The 19,502-nt window shown below is 41.2% G+C and overlaps 1 protein-coding gene across 1 annotated transcript in view; it reads left to right on the forward strand.

Annotated features, from left to right (window-relative positions):
• The window catches only part of eipr1 (EARP complex and GARP complex interacting protein 1), an 83,523-nt gene that overhangs the window by 8,881 nt on the left and 55,140 nt on the right, over positions 1 to 19,502 (forward strand). The window contains exons 3-4 of the mRNA XM_041971518.1: positions 4,224 to 4,356; positions 7,715 to 7,871. Of these exons, the coding sequence (XP_041827452.1) occupies positions 4,224 to 4,356; positions 7,715 to 7,871 (290 nt within the window). The remainder of the gene's footprint in view (positions 1 to 4,223; positions 4,357 to 7,714; positions 7,872 to 19,502) is intronic.

The raw sequence follows: 19,502 nt of genomic DNA on the forward strand, positions 1-19,502 counted from the left end.
CTCCTCTCTGCCTTAATTCCTCCCACCACTGGCACATAATTAAAAACGCTGGGCTCAGTGCCCATGTGGCTGAAGGCTATGAGTCACTCCCCAGACTTGGAGGAATGAGGGATAAATCACCTGGGGGAGGAGGGCTGGAACTTCTCTGCTCTTACACCTGGGTTAGTTTGGGGGGACCCTATTACCAGGCCCTCCAATTACCCTGTCCCGCCGGCCTGAATTTATTTGTGCTGCACCCCCACCACCATAAAATTATAACTTTGCGTAATAATTTTTTGCTCGATGCAGTCCAACTCAAGGTTAATAGCTGCCTCGCTGACTTTGAGGATGCTGAAGGATGCTGCCGCTCCAATGCTCTTCTCCTGCCCCTTTCCTCCTCCTCCTCCTCTTCCTCTTCTTCAGCCTGTAAAAGTAGTACAGGCATGGGGAGTGGAAGTGCCTGGCGGGAGTTATTGTCCACCGCAACCCTATTAACTGTCCTCGAAGGTGCTGCAAGTGTCTTTCTTATAGGAGATACCGTCATTAATTGTCTGATCAAACCTCAAGACCCTCACTGTTTTATGGCTTTGTGGGCCCTGAACTGCATTCAATCGAGGGCCCACACAGAAGAGATTTACATCTAATGAAAAGAGCTCAGTTAAGAGGTGCTCCCATTAACTGCTTATGAATAAAAGTTAAGTTTGTTTGTTGAACTTCTGTGCAGTAAAATCCTCACCACTGTGCAGACAAAGCTGGTCAAGGAAACTTCAGCTCTGTTGCATTGGGTGGGTGGGGGAGTATGGAAAATATTTTCCAATAACATGTGAAGCTCTTCTTAATATTTAGCCACAAAGGGAGGTTTATTTTGTTTTGGTTTTTGTGGTTTTTTTTTAGGTCAGATTCCTTTTTTGAGCTGATTGGGACATGGCTTATAAGTATGATTTTGTGACCATCATGTACAAATTTTGACTCTTTTATTACCAACAGTCTAAGTGACAATAAGGTGAGAGGATTTTCCATAAAAAAAAAAAAAAAATGAAGCCCATCAGCAGAGTTTCTCCTGACATTAATGTCTGGCAGTATTCCAGCTCCTATAGATCTGCTGTTGCCTCTGGGAGACTGGTGGGCTGTCACAGCATTTCGTTAACCCCCAATAAACCTCTTAAAGTCTTCATCTGAAGGTGTGGCTGTGATGCTCTGTGGAAGTATGCAAGGACACCAAGCGCTCGCTGCTTTGTCAGTTGTTCTGATTTCATGTCTTGGTAATGGAGGATTTACAAGGACTTCATGTTTTATACTCAAAGGTCTGCAGATCTCGTGTGTGGAACTGTAGCAACAATCAGTCACATGACCAGTCAGGTGATTTGATTGGTTAGCACTGTGGTTGCCACTTGAAAAACGTTGAATGGTTCTTAATTTTTCTCATTGCAACAGATCTAAAATTCAGTGCAGAGGTGAACTGAGTTGACTGATAAAAGATTTATAGAGACGGTCACACCCTGATTGGATGGTTTATCTCACCAAAATTAAGTTAAAACAACACTTCATAAGTTTACGACCTTAAAACCTGATGCTTATGACTTGTTCTGATGGCACACTGACATTCATCATTTACATTTCTGGTGCCGCTGTTGTCCTGCTCTGTTCTGAAGCTGAAAAACCACTTGTAGTTTTAGTCTTTTTTCAAGGCGAAGCATCATGTGACTGCTGTGTTTCGCTTTACAGCATCATGGCTGATCCAGCAAAGAAACACAAGAACATGTTATCCTAGTAAGCAAGGAAAATAAAGAGAGAAAGAGACAGCAAGAGAAAAGATGAGTCTACACTGAACTGACTTTTACTGGCTGGACATATCTCAGAGAAGAGACAGGATTCAAAACAGATGCTGAATTAGCTGTCGTCAGGGGGCGCCAAGTGCTAAAATCTGCCAAAGTTCAGTAGTGGGGCTTTGAGAAAACTTGAAAACTTGTAAAGCAGAAAAAATGTGCTCCTTTTATGTCAGTAGACTGTATGGAGCGGATTTAAAGAAAATCTATAAAGGAGTAAAAAGATTAGAACTGAAGTTGTACATGCAAATGTAATTATGCTTCAAGTAAACTTTGTTCTGGATGCTTTTACTGAAACAGCAGCGCTCCATGCTTAAAAGAATGAGATGAATTTGAAATCAAGAATCAAATTCTGTACTTTACTTTGTGTCTTTTCCTCCATGCTGTATTTCAAGCTCACTGAGCTGGACTTCATTTAGAAGTGAACCAAAGTGGATCCTTTCTAGGCAGCTTGGTCTGCTTGATGTGCACAGATCATATTTTTTTACAGATCTCAGCTTTTTACAGATTTCGCTGCTGCTTGTTGTCTTCGGTCCCAGCTTCAGGATTTGTTAGTTGATGCCCGGACACGACTAAAGACCAGGGAGGCAGAACCTTTCAGTCCATGGTGCCGTAGCTGTGGATCAGTCTACCACTACATCCACATTTAGTTTACTCTAGACTATTTAAAAACAACGTGCTCAAAGTAGGTAGGCTGTTTGTTGATGTGTATTTTTTCATTACATCTTCATTTTATTTTCTACTATTTTATCTTATTTAGCTGATTATGGTATTTAGTATTTTTTAATCTGTTTTACTCATTTTATGCACAGCGCTTTGTGACTGTTGATCTGTGAAAGTGCTAATAAATAAACTTTTATTTTATTTTATTTTATTACTTGTTCTGTCCAATATCATGACTGCAGACATGACAGCTGGCTTCTGTTTTGCTAAACAAATTTGCTTTGCCAAGGGGAGCTTTATGGGTATAAGGCTCCTCTTGATAATTTAGCATTATTCTTTATTTTTAAATTGGTCTATTGCTGAATTGACATATTAATACTGGAGCTGGCAAGGCTTGGGGGCAAAAGAAAGGAGAGCGTAAACAGAAAAGAAAAAAAAAGTAAAGAAAAGAAAGGAGACAAGGATACAGCGGATAGAAAGCAGTGGCATCAGCTGTTCAGTCTAAGCTGGAAAAACTAGACAAGCAGCTGCTACACCTGTAAGGAAACCGAAAACCACCTGCAGCATCTTTAAGAAAAAACAGTGTTGAACTTCTTTAAATGTTGTCCACACTTTGTTATTGCATGTCAGGGTTTTAATCCTCTGTTTCATGAATTACTTACAAAAAAAAACAAAATTGTGCCACATTTTTTTTGCACATACAATATTTTACTTCTACATGCACAGGGATGCTTTTCTTCATTTTTTATGTTAATTGACTTTTTTATTTAGTTTATTTTTGTCTATTCTATAAAATATTCATTATATAATTAAATATACATATACAGTATCTCACAGAAGTGAGTACACCCCCTCACATTTTTGCAAATATTTTATTATATCTTTTCATGGGTCAACACTAAAGAAGTGAAACTTTGACAAACAGAATATCAAAGTGTAGTTTCTGTAGTTTGGTGTTCTGTATATAAAAGTTTGATTTCTATATACTGTTTTCCCATGAAAAGATATAATTAAAAAATGTGAGGGGTGTACTCACTTTTATGAGATGCTGTATGTGTGTGTGTGTATGTATATAATATAAATTTTGTGATATCTTTATTTATTCTTCAGCAAATTTACCATCCACACACATGCATTTACAAGAAAAAGCCTTTAAATAGGTGTCATGTAGTGGATAGTATGCATGAAAGGGTTAATGTCTGCAAAATATCCGAAAACATAAAGAAAGAAGGGTTTTTTAAACGCCTGAAACACACAGCTCATGTGTAATAATGTGTACCTAAATGTGAACATGTGAGGTTAAGGTTCCATTAAAGCTAAATTAGAATCTGCTCCAAAGGTTTGCTAACAAGAAATGTCATAGGAGACTAGACAATCAAAGGCCTCATCCAGACCTCTTCTGCTCCTTTAAAGGGGACCTTTTAATGAAGTATCAAATGCTTTTTTTCACCTTGTCTCCAAACATCTCCAACATATGCATTACTCACATGAATCCAGCGTGACTTCTAAAAGTGTCCTAACAGCTGCCTTTAAGGCCTATCAAGCTGGAAATCTTCACTCGCATGAAGTTGATGGGAGAAAAAAAGGAACAAAGTGACTCCTGCTTTCAAATTACTGTCATATTAAAAGCAGGAACTTTTTTTTCTTCTTTTTTTGTGAGGAATCAGAGGAGCGAGTGCAGCTTTGAACTGCAGTTTGTTTTTTTTGCAGCTTCACCCTCAACACATCTCTCCTCTCTCTCTGCTTTTCTTTCAGATCCACATCATTGACTTTGATGATGAGAATAACATCATTAATAAGAATGTCCTTCTGCACCAAGCTGGGGAGATATGGCACATTGGCGCCAGTCCTGCAGATAAGGCTGTGCTCACCACCTGCTATAACAAGAGTGAGTCCCACTGTTTCCTTCTGTCTTCGGATCCATTCGCTGCTTCTTTACGCTCCTTTTCTTTCTCCTCTGTTTCCTTTTAGCACCCACTTAATGTAGTTTTTTTTGTTTTTATTTATCTTCTAGCTAATGACCCCATGCAGTGATCTTTAATGGCTGGTCAGTAATGGCCATGCAGTCTTTACAGGTTTAACAGCTGTGTTCGAAGTCATGTTCAGACACTGATAGAATCAATACTAATGTGTGAACATGATGACCCATAAGAGGGATAATGACTGTGGCTGTAAAGTCACTGTGTGACAGGAAAATCTTAATGCTTGCGTGCACATTAGCTTCTTTTTTATTTAACGTTTTTTGCATTCATTTCTGATTTTAACCACAGAAGCTGTTAAAGGAAGCGATAGGAGCACCATGAAGCCAGAAAAGCTCTTTTAACCAGAAGTGGAATCTTTCTGGGATTACTACTAGTCAGTAGTGGAGGAAGTACTCAAACACCGTATTAGACAAAAATGTACTGGAGTTAAAGTACTACATTAACATTTTTACTTGGGTAAAAGTAAGTTGCTTTTAAATATACTTAAAGTATTTAAAGTAAAGTACTTGCTGAATGTATTGGGTATTGCAGTGCACACAGTTGCTGCAGGTTTGTTGGCTGCATCCATGATGAGAATCTCCTGTTCCACCACATCCCAAAGCTGCTCTACTGGACTGAGATCTGGTGGCTGTGGAGGCCGTTGGAGTCCAGTGAACTCATCGTCATGTTCTAGAAAGCAGGTTTAATGGCTGTAAATTCACTGGGAACTCATTTAACCAATGCACCATCAAGCCACCTTGTTCCTGAGTCCTCAATGACAGAATCATAACAGCTTTTGTATATTAGCTTCACCTAAAAGATAGACAATAGAAAATAAAACCTCTAATGTTTTTGCAGTTTTAAAGGATGAATTTTTAATTTTGTTAGCCAATTAAAGTCTTTCACGGGGTGATCTTCCTTTTTTCTCTCTCTGAAAGATGCTAACGCTCTTAGATGCTCTTTCATTAGTCAAACTTCTCACAAATCTCTTTAAAATTAAACTTTATTAACAACTAGTTGTGAGAATTTCCATCAAAATGTTATTTTTTCTTTTACTTTGCACAACTCTTCCAGTCTTGTCCTTGAATTCAAGGCTTAGTTGCAGTTTCTTCAGAGTTTGGGTTGTAAAACATAAAAAGTCAATCACATGATTAAAGTTATAATCTTGTATTCAACTCAGTTTATTAAGGCTTGAATTTTGGGTAATATTTATTACTAATTTATTGAATACTGGTTTAATGTATATTGTATAACTTGTTAAGCACTTTGGTAAACTAAAGTTGCTTTACATGAGCTGTAGAAATAAACTTTGCCTACAAAGTTTTCCTATTTCAGTCAGTAATGACAGAATAATATTTTTAGCAGCAGATGGGGTAGCTGTCAGTTACAGGCTGTCTTGGTGTAGGCGAGGCTGCATCAGACTTGAGAGGACAGCCGCATCAGGAGGGACACGGAGTAAAAAAAGGTGGGACATGAGGTAGTCACCTCTGGGACGGCGTGCCGTCTCTGTGCCGCCTCTCCGTCTCCCTGCGATCTTCGCTCCATGTCAGCTGAGCTCTGCACGCCTGAGCTCACAGGATGACAGCTTCTCTGGACAGCCGACCACGCACTGCTGCACCCGCTCACACACACGTCTGCGACCACGAACACACACACAGCAACACTCAATAATGACTTTCAGTGGAGCTGCAGTGTATAAGTGAGGAAATTATTGCTTAGACACTAACTGCAAAAGCCACATTAGAGCCTGTAATCTTGCTGTGTGCTGATTTTAAATAGACTTGTACATTTAATTGATAAATAAGCCTCATACCAACATATATTCTATTCTATTCTATTCTATTCTATTCTATTCTACAGTCATTCAGCAGACGCTTTTATCCGAAGCGACTTACATTTATGAGTAAGAACAACACAAGCAAGAATTCAAACAAGATGGGACGTCATCATTAAGTGGTAGTCAGACTGCTGTGAGTCCAGCTGGACCCAGGTGCTGTCATGTAGTGTTAGAGGCAGTTCCTTTTTTTTGTAATGTCATTTCGTTTAAATACAAGATCACGATTTCATCGAACAACATCATCTTGGGCATAAGTGCAGCAGCTTATTCAGTACTGGGTTGAGCCAAAGAGCTGGACAAATCTTTCTATCTCATTCTGAGTAGAAGAGTTAAGCTAAATGTGGAAATGCTCTTAAAACAACTGAGTCTTTAGCTTGCTTTTAAAAGTGGATAAGGACTCTGCGGATCAGACGGAGTTTGGTAGATGGTTCCACCACCGGGGAACAACAGAGGAGAAGAGTCTAGCTACTGATGTGGCGCCACCTTGTGGTGGGAGCACTAGGCGTCTTTCACTGGCAGAGCGTAACTGTGGAGAGGGAGTGTAGCTCTGGATTAAGGAGTGAAGGTAGACCGGAGCCGTTTGGGTTATTGTTTTGTAAGCCAGAAGCAGAGCTTTGAATCTGATGCGCTGCAACTGGAAGCCAGTGGAGAGCGATTAGCAGCGGAGTGACATGAGCTCTTTTGGGCTGGTTGAAGACCAGACGTGCTGCTGCGTTCTGGATCATCTGCAGAGGTTTAACTGAGCATGCAGGCAGGCCAGCCAGTAAGGAGTTGCAGTAGTCAATGCGTGAAATGACCAGAGCCTGGACCAGGAGCTGGGCCGTGTGTTCAGTCAGGTAGGGTCTGATCCTCCTGATGTTGTTGTAAATCGGCAAGACAGAGCAACCGAGGCAACCTGGTTCTTAAAGCTGGTTGTCTACCATGACACCAAGATTCCTGGTAGAAGATGTAGACACAAGCTGATATTCACATTGAGACAGTTGTGTCGTCAGGTGGGAAAGAAAGGAAAAACTGAGTGTCATCTGCATAGCAGTGGTAGGAGAAACCATGAGAGCTAATGATGCACCGAGTGAGGAGGTGTATAGTGAAAAGTGCGGGTGATGAACCTTCTCACAAGAAAAAGTGTGGGTGTTAAAGCCTCATCCCCCACAGGTATGTGGCGCTCAAATCCATCCATAGAGCCTGCCAGCTTGTTCCATAATGCGTCTAAACACCTCCATGCCTCACTACCACATTGATGCTGCTCATGCATTAACAATTTTAATTTAATTACATAAATTAGTTACAGCCATTAACGCTGTTATTTTTGACAGCCTTAACCTTAAATTGGCTGTTGTCTGTCTTTCTCTGACACACATTTATATCTTACAATCATTTCCTGGAAACGTCCTATGAACATAAACTGTGATTATCAATAACCTTTCAACATGTGTGTTGTTTCCCTCCAGCCAGTGACAGCAGGGTGGTGTCCTGTGCAGCAGTATGGAGAATGCCTTCCGACTGGGACATGGGAAGCCATGAGTCACCTGACGACTCCGCCCACAACCCCCAAACCCTGGAGCTGCTCTGTCATCTAGATGACAGCACCCACGGAAACGTTGCGTGGTAGGTGAACAAACGAAGTCACAACCCCAACGATTCAGATGCAGTGTGTGTGTGTGTGAGTGCACAGAAATAAAACAAAAAAATTAAAATAAGACAGGCCAGAGATTTAAAAAAATCAATAAAAAATAGCAAATTAAAAAAAATTGTAATAAAAAGTATAAGTAAAATAAAAACCAGAAAACAAATAAAATCACAGTTAATGTTTGCATTCTGTCAGTGTGGTTGAGGGAACATGAGCGTGTCTGCAGCCCACACAAGTTGCTCATGTAGAGCAGCTCATCCAGGACGGCACGTCAATGCTGCTGTTGCAAGAATGTTTGCTGTGACTCCCAGCACAGTGTGGGGAGCATGGAGGAGAGCCCAGGAGACAGGCCAGTATACCAGGAGACGTGGAAAAGGCCAAAGAAGGACAACAACCCAGCAACAGGACTGCTATCTGCTCCTTTGTGCAGGAGGAACAGGAGAAGCACTGCCAGAGCCCTGCAACATGACCTCAAGCAGTCAACTAATGTGCATGTTTCTGCTCACACTGTCAGAAATAGACTCCACGAGGGTGGTATGAGGGCCCCACGCCCACAAGGGGGCCTGTGCTCACAGCCCAGCCCAGCACCGTGCAGCCTGAGGTCTGGGCAGGCATATATTCGGAGGGCTGCACAGGCCTTCATATGCTAGCGGAACACTGACTTCCATTACGTACCAGGATGAGATCCTCAGACCCACTGTCAGATCTGATGCTGCTGCAGTGGGACCCGGTTCCTTCTGATGCTGGACAATGCTCGGCCTCATGTGGCTGGAGTGTGTCGGCAGTTCTTGCATGACGAAGGCATTGATGCTATGGACTCTACTTCTGTTCACTGACCTGAATCCAGTCCAGCACCTCTGGGACATCATGTCTCGTTCCATCCATGTCGCACCATAGACTGTCCAGAGGTTGACTGATGCCCTGATCCAGGTCTGGGAGAAGATCCCTCAGAGGAACATTTGTCATCTCATCAGGAGCCCAGATGTTGTAGGGAGTGTATACAGACAGGAGGAGGCCACACACACTCCTGAACCTCATTCTGAATCATCTTCAGGAATTTCCACAGATATTGGGTCAGCCTTGGATCTGATCTTTCCACCTTATTTGGAGTCTAAATCCAGACCTCCATGGGTTCATGATTTAGATTTCCATCAATTATTCTTATGTTATTTTGTTCTCAACAATTATATATGTATATGTAATTTTTGTTATGGCCATAGAGGACCTGTTTGACTTTCTTGGCACAAGATTGGCTCATAAGCAGCTTTTAGGTTTCCAGAAGTTGTTAGGAAATAACTAGCATCTGTCAGTCTGTGTCTCCATCCTGATTATCTGGAAGTGAGGCTCTGTTACGTGCAGGCTGTGCAGTCGTCTGTCCAAGATAAAGAAGGATTTGTTCTAACTCCCCCTCTGTAAACGACTTCTTATTTTTCTTACTGTTTGTGAACCAACCACGTCTTAAAAAAAAAAAACTGCAAATTTTGCAGGATTGATTTTTTTCTTGTACTTTTTTCAATACGGATTTTTATTCTGGTTCTAAAATCAGCCCATCCATCCACTAGCTATAGAATGGACTATTCCATTTATTCCAATGCTGGATCCCATCCCAGATCCCATTAGTGGGTGAGAGGCAGGCTAAACCCTGAACAGGTCAGCAGTCCATTGCAGGGCTCATTTTTTTGTTCTTCGTTGATGAGTGTTTAAGCTTCATGTTTGTAATGTTCTTTACTGTTGCTTTTCATCATCTTGTCTGTTCAGTTGAGGTGCAAACAGTGGTTTTTATGTGTGTACTTGTATATACTTTTACATTGATCGGCACAAAATAAGAGCCTTATGTAAAGAAATACATTAGCAAAATTTATGTGTTTGCACTCAAAGTTTTAGTCAATTACATTGAAATATATTCAGTTTTATGCATCAGGTTGTTGGTCTCCTCTCTCTGTTCTTGCTTAGATTTTTGATTTCTTTTCATTTCATAATTTTACGAACCTGCTTATAGGAGCCCATGACTGCAGATTGTTGTGCGAGTTTTCATGCAATGATTAGGTAAACATATATATTTATGTATCCACACATGCTTTTAACACATTCTTTGTGTCATATTACCACCAAATAATAAAAAAAACAAGTGGGCTTGCATATGAGCTTGATCTAAGCTTCTGGCAAATTTTCCCTTTAAACTGTGCAAAAATGCTAATCTTCAGATAGCAAGTAAGAAAAAAGCCGTTTGCATTGAGAGTTGACGACTTATCTTAGTAGATCACATCTGGCCAGGCAGTCTGCAGCTGCTTTCATACATTCACTGCAGCCCTAAACTCTTCTAGAGCTGCTCCGGAGGAGCTGCATGGATAAATGTTACTGACCGAACGTTTGCTTCTTTAGCTGATGGTATAATTTATTTTCATTAAGAACGATGGCTGGACGTGTCTGCTTAGTTTGGTTGTTGATGTCCAGGTTAAACTGGAGGAATGATGACTGCTATCAGTGTGACTTGAATGTACAGTTGTAAGTGGCTGCTCTAAGACAGGCTTAAAAAAGATGAATCCTCTCTTTAAATTTGGAGTTTGTTTGTGTTTGATTCTGTTCACACATCAGAGAGCCAGCTGTGTTGTTTAGAGGATCATGTGTAAACTCCTTGATTTATTCCGCAGTGCTTTTATAAGCCTAAGCAGAGACTTTGCCCTTTGATTGTCCACCATGATTTGTCTTATTTAAGGTTAGAAAGTCGACATTAAATAGGTGCCCAGCAGGATTGAGTGTAGAAATCACTCAGAGCACCGATGGACGTGTTGTAGGCCTCCAGAAACTGAACAAACCCACAAACTCCTCATGATTATACTCTGTTATAAGCCTCCTTTACATCTCTTCTTCATGTGTGTTATTATTTTTCTCCAGATTGGGCTATTGAGTGGCCCACATCTTAGATGTTAGTCACGGCTCGGTCTTTTTGTCTTACAGTCAGAGCTTCTCGCCATAACTCACTGCCAATGAGAATGAAAATCGATGGTCATTCCCCCTTTTACTCTGCTGTTCGTCATCTGCCTCATGATTGCTATCATTTTTAGACACGCTAGTCAGTTAGCGTGATGCATTCTGTAGCAGGAGCTGCAAGGGAGAGATAAAGATGAGGAGGGAAAGATGGAAAATGAGGATTCACGGAGGCTTCAAACAAAGAGACAAGGGACTTAATTTGTGCAGCTTAGTGTGTTTTTGTAAAACTGTGCAAAAGTCTTGATCAAATCCTCATTACAAGACAACAGGATATAGACGTGTAATTTATTAAATCATGTACAAATATTAACTCTAAATACAGTGATTGAGGCTAAAACAGAGTTGAATGAAGCAAACCCAGCTCAGTGATTGGCCAGAACTGAAAACGTCTCGCTTACCACAAGTAAACAACGTAAGAATAACACATTTATGCAGTCTTAGGGTTTCTGTGTTTTACTTTGGTTTTCATCAGAATCCATCCAGAACAAGCAGCAGGAGAGGCAGCCAGATGTCTGACATGTTACACAACACTTCCACTCTCTGGTTCACTGGATGATCCGTTTGCTTTCACACTGCAAGTGAACAGAGATCTGGTTTTCAGGTGGACCAGAGGTTGCTTCTTTGGTCCACATCAGAGTGTGAATGAGTGTTCATACCGCTCCAAATGACCCGTACTGTCCGCGGTTTGTTTAAAGCAGACAAAACAGCACCTGTGTGAATGGGCCATAAGAATGGCTTCTTGACAGCCATGTTTCCATGGAGACCATTTCTGATGAGGCTTCAGCCAACAGTAGATGGATCAGCTATGATTAAGTACCAGGACTGGCCTAAAAATGAGAGGAAAAAGCAGAAAATGTCGAAAGAAAAACTTTGGAAAACCTTCAGAAAGATGGAGAACTGCTGATCAAGACCATTTTAAAGATGAGAGCCAACTCTGGAGGGGAAACATGAAAAAAATGAGCACTGGATCAGGACATTTGCACTTTACTTTATGTGTATATGTGTTTTGTTGTGGAGGCCCTGTGTTGATCTCTGCTCCTTTAAAGGTCTGTTGGTGTTTATTATATATTTAGAAGCTTGTAAAGGCCAGGTAGTCTAGTCTAGTCTGTCTGTCTGTCCGTCCGTCCGTCCCTCCCTACTTTGAAATATGTCTAGAAAATAACACTTGGATCCTTCTAAAATCCACATCTCCCAGCTTTCAACCAGCACTTAAACGCACCATGTATTTGTGAAACTGAGGAGCCAGCTGATCTCTGCACATAAGGCGATTTGTGTGCACGTATTTCTATTCTATTCTATTCTACAGTCATTTAGCAGACGCTTTTATCCAAAGCGACTTACATTTGAGAGTAAGAACAACACAAGCATGAATTCAAACAAGATGGGACGTCATAATTAAGTGATAGTCAGACCGCTTTTGAGTCCAGTTGGACCCAGGTGCTGTCATGTAGTGCTAGTGCAGTGCATATAATTTTTTTTTTTTTTTTTTTTTGTCATTTTGTTTAAATACAAGATAACGATGTCATCACACAATATCAACTTGGTCATAAGTGCACTTCTTCAGTACTTTAACAATCTATGTGTTCAGGAAGCTTTTTGAACACAGAAATGGTCACATCTGTGAGGTAAAGTATTGCTTGTGCAGCTTGTGATGCGTGCAGGTGGGAAGGTATTTACATGTTCAGCAATAAATTACTTAGAAAGTTTTGAGTCTTTTTTTCTCCCTATATATACATTATATATGTATGTGGGTGTGTGTGTGTGTGTGTCAGAGGGGAGGTCAAGCAAGGCTGCCAGGTAAAGATTGATGGTTGTGGGCGCCATCATCTTAGCACCTTTAGAGCAGTAACCCTCACAAGGGCACCACACTGTGCACACGCAGTGTGCGTGTGTGTTTATATGTTGTGGGAGTGTGAACTCGACGCTGTGAAGCCTGTAGCCTGCACTCTGCACCACTGGCTTCCCTGGATGGATAGCTTTGGTCTGCTGCCCACCTCCTCCATCTCTCCACGACACACACACACTTATCCTCACTCGCTCTGATAAATCTGGCAGCTCACACCAGCGTGTGCAACGTTTGTGTAAGAAGACAAAGAGCCGCTATCCTTACGAGCTGTTTTTGCTCTGTTTAGTGTGCGTGTTTGTTCACCTGCTCGTGTGTGTTTGCGTCCATTAGCGTGTCAGCCAGGCGACGTTGGTGCGTGTGTTTTCCTGATGTTGGTGTCTTTCACCGCCACTAACAATAACACTTCCTCCTTCCTCCAAATCCCCTCATTGTTTGGGTGGGCAAACATTTGAGGCCCTGCACTGTGGTGAAGCGTGCACTGAATGAAAATATCGGTAGAATAAACCAAAAAGCACGGCTAGACAAAGCCAAAGAAAATCATTTCTTTTATTTATGTGTGCTCTGTGGCTGCTTTTCCCCTTCTTATTCTTCTTCTTGTACTTGGTTTTGATTGTGAGGTTTGCCAGTTGAGTGAGTCGATTCCTGTGGAGCCATTTGAGTCAATCGCAGCCGTAGGAGGGAATGGTAAAGCACAAAAGGCAACAAGGTTGATTTTCTAAAGTGGGGTGGGACAAGAGGGGGGTAGGAGGTGTTTATAGGGCTGATTGTGTGTGTGTTTCTGAATACACACATTTATACAGTCATGTGTAACACTGTGGTAAGTCTAACTGAAGAGATTTGAGCCTCTCTTTAGATATTTTTGTTCTTGTAGTGGGGTTTGGGAAAGCTTTTTATTTGTGAAAGTTGGACAAAGGCTGATTTGTGTCATTTTTTGAGCATTATTTTAAATGTGAATGTCCTGCGATGTCCCAGTATGAGCCCAGTGTGTGTGCGTTAATCACCAGGATGAGGTCACTGGACTGAAATGTGGGTCTGGTGGTTTTTTTCCTTCCAAAGCAGGTGCAGGTCAGAAAGTAATCTTAATGCAGTCGAGGTAAGTGGCAGATTCATTACAGGACAGTTTAAGGTGATCCATCATGTCTGTGTGTAATATCATACAAAGAGGTTTTATAGCTTATGATTATTTTACTTAAGTTGTTTTTTTTCCCCCAAATAACTGATTAATTTAGGCGGAGGAGGGATGGATGGATGGATGGATGGATGGATGGATGGATGGATGGATGGATGGATGGGTGCATATATTCTGGATTTTATTTAAAACCAAGCCAAGTGTTCTTCCTATTCTTTATTTATTATCTTTTAAGCAGATTACCAAAACAAAAAACAGAAGTTTCCTCACAGTTAAATAGGCTTGTTTTACCACCTCAGCACCCAAAACGTTGGGTCTTTGTGTAAAATGCAAATAAAAACAGAATGCAGTGATTCCAAATCTCATCAACCCATCTTTTATTCCCAGTAGAAGATAAACAATATGTCAGATTATGAAACTGAGACATTTTACCATCCGATGGAAAATATGACCTGATAGTGAATCTGATGGCAGCAGCACGTCTGGAAAAAGTAGTTCCAGGGTGATGTTCAGCACGGTGGAAAAAGTAGTTCCAGGGTGATGTTCAGCACGTCTGGAAAAACTAGTTCCAGGGTGATGTCCAGCACGGTGGAAAAAGTAGTTCCAGGGTGGTGTCCAGCACGGTGGAAAAAGTAGTTCCAGGGTGGTGTCCAGCACGGTGGAAAAAGTAGTTCCAGGGTGATGTTCAGCACGGTGGAAAAAGTAGTTCCAGGGTGATGTTCGGCACGGTGGAAAAAGTAGTTCCAGGGTGATGTTCGGCACGGTGGAAAAAGTAGTTCCAGGGTGATGTCCAGCACGGTGGAAAAAGTAGTTCCAGGGTGATGTTCGGCACGGTGGAAAAAGTAGTTCCAGGGTGATGTTCGGCACGGTGGAAAAAGTAGTTCCAGGGTGATGTTCGGCACAGTGGAAAAAGTAGTTCCAGGGTGATGTTCAGCATGGTGTAAAAAGTAGTTCCAGGGTGGTGTTCAGCACGATGTAAAAAGTAGTTCCAGGGCGATGTTCAGCACGGTGGAAAAAGTAGTTCCAGGGTGGTGTTCAGCATGGTGTAAAAAGTAGTTCCAGGGTGGTGTTCAGCACGGTGTAAAAAGTAGTTCCAGGGCGATGTTCAGCACGGTGGAAAAAGTAGTTCCAGGGCGATGTTCAGCACGGTGGAAAAAGTAGTTCCAGGGTGGTGTTCAGCATGGTGTAAAAAGTAGTTCCAGGGTGGTGTTCAGCATGGTGTAAAAAGTAGTTCCAGGGTGGTGTTCAGCATGGTGTAAAAAGTAGTTCCAGGGTGATGTTCGGCATGGTGTAGCATCTCTTCTTCTAACATGTCTGGAAACGTCTGGGAAGTGAGGAGACCAGTTGCTGGAGTTTTAAGAGAGGAATGTTGTCCCATTCTGGTCTGATGCAGGATTCTAGCTGCTCTACAGTCCTGGACCTAACCAAAGCAATCAGTTAATCAAATTATAACGATGTCTTAAAGACCTTGATGACTGAATTTTCTAAATTCAGACAGATTGATGTTTTTGTCTTTGGATCTGAACGCCTCAGGAAGAATCTGCCTACTAATGGATCTACTTCAGATGGTCATATCTTGGCTTCTGGTACTACAGTGAGGAAATTTGGACCTTGGAGTTATTTTGGACCTGAGACTAAAAAGTTTCTAATACTGCCTTCTTTCACCTACATAATAAGCTAAAATGAGGAGCATCCTGTCTCAGAGTGATGCATAAAATGTTTTCCTGCCCTCTCCACCTTTAACCAGTCCAGGCAGATGGCCGTCCTTCCTGGTTCTGGTTCTGGTTCTGGTTCTAATGGAGGTTTTCCTTCCTGGTTCTGGTTCTGGTTCTGATGGAGGTTTTCCTTCCTGGTTCTGGTTCTGGTTCTGATGGAGGTTTTCCTTCCTGGTTCTGGTTCTGATGGAGGTTTTCCTTCCTGGTTCTGGTTCTGGTTCTGATGGAGGTTTTCCTTCCTGGTTCTGGTTCTGATGGAGGTTTTCCTTCTTGTTTAAAGGGAAGTTTTTCTCTCTTCTTTCTCCATGTTGCAGCACAGGATGGAGGATTGAATCAAAAGAAAGATTTGATGAAATTTGTTGGTTATTTTTGCTAGGTCATTATTTTGCTGAAGGCATTAGGACTAGTGTATGTGTAGTGTAATGTAGTGTATGTTTAAAAGAGCCTTGAGAGGACGTTGCTGTGCTCTACAAATAAAGTTGAATTGAATTGAAATATATTTGTATCAACAAACTCTATGCAAAAATATCCTTCTGAAACTGAGACCAGACCTCACAAAATATAACACACATACACACATCTGTGAATCTGAAGTGTGTGTTTGGAAATACTAAATCCTATCCAGAAGGCGGGAAACACACACATACATGCCTTGTGTTTGTGTATGCGGTTGGCTTGATATAGGACAGGCTGGGATTAAGCTCATATGGATGCAACACAGCAACAAGGGGACCAATCTGAAGAGCGAGCGACATAAAGAAAGACAAAGAGAGAGAGAGAAGTGCATCACTGTCCCTGACTTAGATATATGGAGCTGTAAAACCTCCACAGCTCTGCCCAACAGTATTTACATACTGTTCCAGTAGCCGGCTTGTTGCAGAGCTCAAGGTCAAATGCACATAACTTATAGTGTTTAATAAGACAGGGAGGCAGTATGAGATGCTGCACGCCAACTGTCTGCCTGTGTCTGTACTGCATCAATTAATTGATACTATAGGGAAACATACTGAGTGTAAAACCCCAAAGTGGTGGGTATATTTTAATTGGTCCTATGGTGTGCTGATGAATATGTGAGACAGGAGGGAGGAGAGGTTGTCTCTGAGAAGCTGCAGTCTTCATATACAGGCTTTAAGCGCTGAGATGGTATCCAACCAGCGTCTGTTTGCACTTAGGCTTGTGTTATTCTCATGGTGGGGACATGAGGAGTGTTTTTTGTTTCAAGGGAAGGGTATAAGTGGGGTATTTTTTTCTTTGAATCAGCCACATTCACTTAAACTCCCACATCTATATGTTGATGTTTGTCTTTTTGTGCCCTGTGGTCATCAGCAGTTTTACATTTTTAATCATTTGTCTTTACACCCTATAAAAAGAAAAAAAGACTCAATATTATTGTATGTAAGTGTGTGCATGTGTGTGTGTGTGTGTGATACATGATTTGCAAACCATGTACTTGCAAATGTGTGTTCAAATCCAGACACAAATCTAGAAATTACTAACTCAAAATAAATGTATTCATGCACAAATTACAAAACTGTATTGATATTTTTTACCTTCAACCTCACAAATCTAATAGTTTTCTGTTCAAAAAGGCCTCTACGCAGACAAATCGTTCAATACGTGCACACGAATCGCCCAGTACGCACGGACTACACTGCACTTTCCCACAGATCAGTTCACAAGTGCACGAGGAGTTTTGAGACTTTGGGCTGTTGGAAAGCTGGGAAGGACACTTTCTAACACGTAGTTTGTCCTTTTGGATGGATAGATAGATAGATAGATAGATAGATAGATAGATAGATAGATAGATAGATAGATCTATCACACTTTGGCTGTCTCTAAATTTAGTTTATTAGCAGATCTTAATATTAGTGACCTTGATTAGAAAACAATTAATTTATTATTTACCTTTGTATCTATCTACTATCTTACGGGACTCTATACAATAGGTAAATATAATGCAGTGAAGGTTAAATTAAACACAAACACAGCAGCATTAAGCAGAACATCTAAGCAGGCTCTTCTGGTTTCCTGTTTTGAATTAACTGGATGAGAAAGATAAAAATCCAGATGACCCAGCTTTCTTAAATGCACCATCTATGCATGAAACTCCCGGAAGCATGAAAAGAGTCTCAAAACTACTGCATGGTATTAAAAGTTATTACTAATTTTTCCCCTGGGAGCACGGTAACTTATTCCTACATAAAACTGCTCTGCATACTCTGTCTTCTGCTTGTAATTATGAAAACGCTCGCTCTGGATGAATAGCACGAAGCTAAATGTGCAGCTTTATTCTGCACCAGCGGTAGCTTGTGCAGGTCTTTTCTTTTTTATGCACAAGAGAAGATAACAGAGCAATAATCAACATTAGACAGAGACTGTATAACCAGTATGAGGGATCAGTCCTACAATATGCACATCTTTTATTAGTGGACACAGCTCTTCCCATTTTAGTTGAGTTGATGTGCTGCTTTTCTAACATTAACAACAGATGAAACACTTATTTTGCTAATAAAATCACCTCTGAGTGGGTCCTTAAGAAGGATTTAAAAGACATATTTTGTTTTCCTGGTCTTGAATTAAAGTCAGTGTACTTCAGTTCAAGAAAGCCATGAAGTTTGCATGCTGTTTGCAGCCTGAGTCCATGACTTCTAGCTCCTCAGGAGGGCAGTAAAAGCTGTCCCTCAGCAGCCATGCATTTACAGCTCTAATAAACACGACTCTTCCTCAGTGCCTCCCTCCCTCTCTCTGTGCCACCTTTCCTAATGGCACTCTGCATATTTGAAACCTGGATTTAACCCAAAAGCAAACTGAAACTTTGTCTTCCCCCCATTTCCTCTGTCATTTCCTTTATCTCACTCAAACACGTACGCTTCCTTTTCTCTCAGACACTGGGATTGTTGCTGCTGTTTCAGGGTAACAAATGAGACCAAGGAAATGGAGTTGTCTGATTGTTGAACTCTTTAAATGAATGGCATCGTTTTGCAAACAGCAGTTTTGTAACTGACAGAATCAGACGTCCAAACCTCCAGCCACACTGAGCCTGACATATTACATCCTTTAACCCAGATTAAATGCAACTTTTTTTTTTTTCTTGAGCTGAAAAGTCTAAATCACAACCTTAACAAGCATGTAACAGCCTTTTAAGGCCAAAGTTATATCAGCTTATTGCCAGGTTCCTGACTTTGCTGACGTAGGGCTCAGAGGTAAAAGCACTGCTTTCTCTCTTGGATTGTGCTTCTGTCTTTATTTAGAAGCTGAAGCTATCCAAACTAAGAGTAACGAACAAAAGCACACGAGAGATCCAAGCAGCATCAAGAGAATAATGAAAAACTGTGAATGCAGCACTGTGCACAGAATACATACAGTACTTTAAGTAGGGCGCAGTGGAGAATCACAACTCCAAGAAGTGTGGAGTAAAGAATCAATACTCTGCAGACGGCTGTATGCAGGGAGCGATCAAAGTAAAGTATGCAGTAAAAGCTACACTTTAGCAGCAGTGAGGCAACCGTGTGTTCCACTCTGCTGGAGTTAGATTGACAGAATTGGGCTGCAGGATTTACCAATAAGTACTCTGGGCTAACCACCCAGAACTCAGTAATATGTTATTGTCACCTTCATTGGCAGTTTATTACTCCAGAATGTAATTAGTGAAGTCAAGTAATATGACTTCACACACAATTAAAACCTGGTCGATATGCTCATGACTCTGATATTTCTGTCTTGTTTTAATAAGAAAAGAAATCCAATTAAACCCACAAAATGTATTTTGACTCACAAGTGTAACAGTTACTGATATGTAGTGGTTATGTTTGAGATAACAGCCATCTCAAATGCCGTCTTCTGAGCAACAAGCTGGATCTGAAAAACTCCACTTCATCAGCTCCACCTGTTCAACTGCTTGTTAACACAAATATCAGCCAATCCCGTG

Source organism: Melanotaenia boesemani, chromosome 20, assembly GCF_017639745.1.
Source record: "Melanotaenia boesemani isolate fMelBoe1 chromosome 20, fMelBoe1.pri, whole genome shotgun sequence".
NCBI lineage: Eukaryota > Metazoa > Chordata > Actinopteri > Atheriniformes > Melanotaeniidae > Melanotaenia > Melanotaenia boesemani.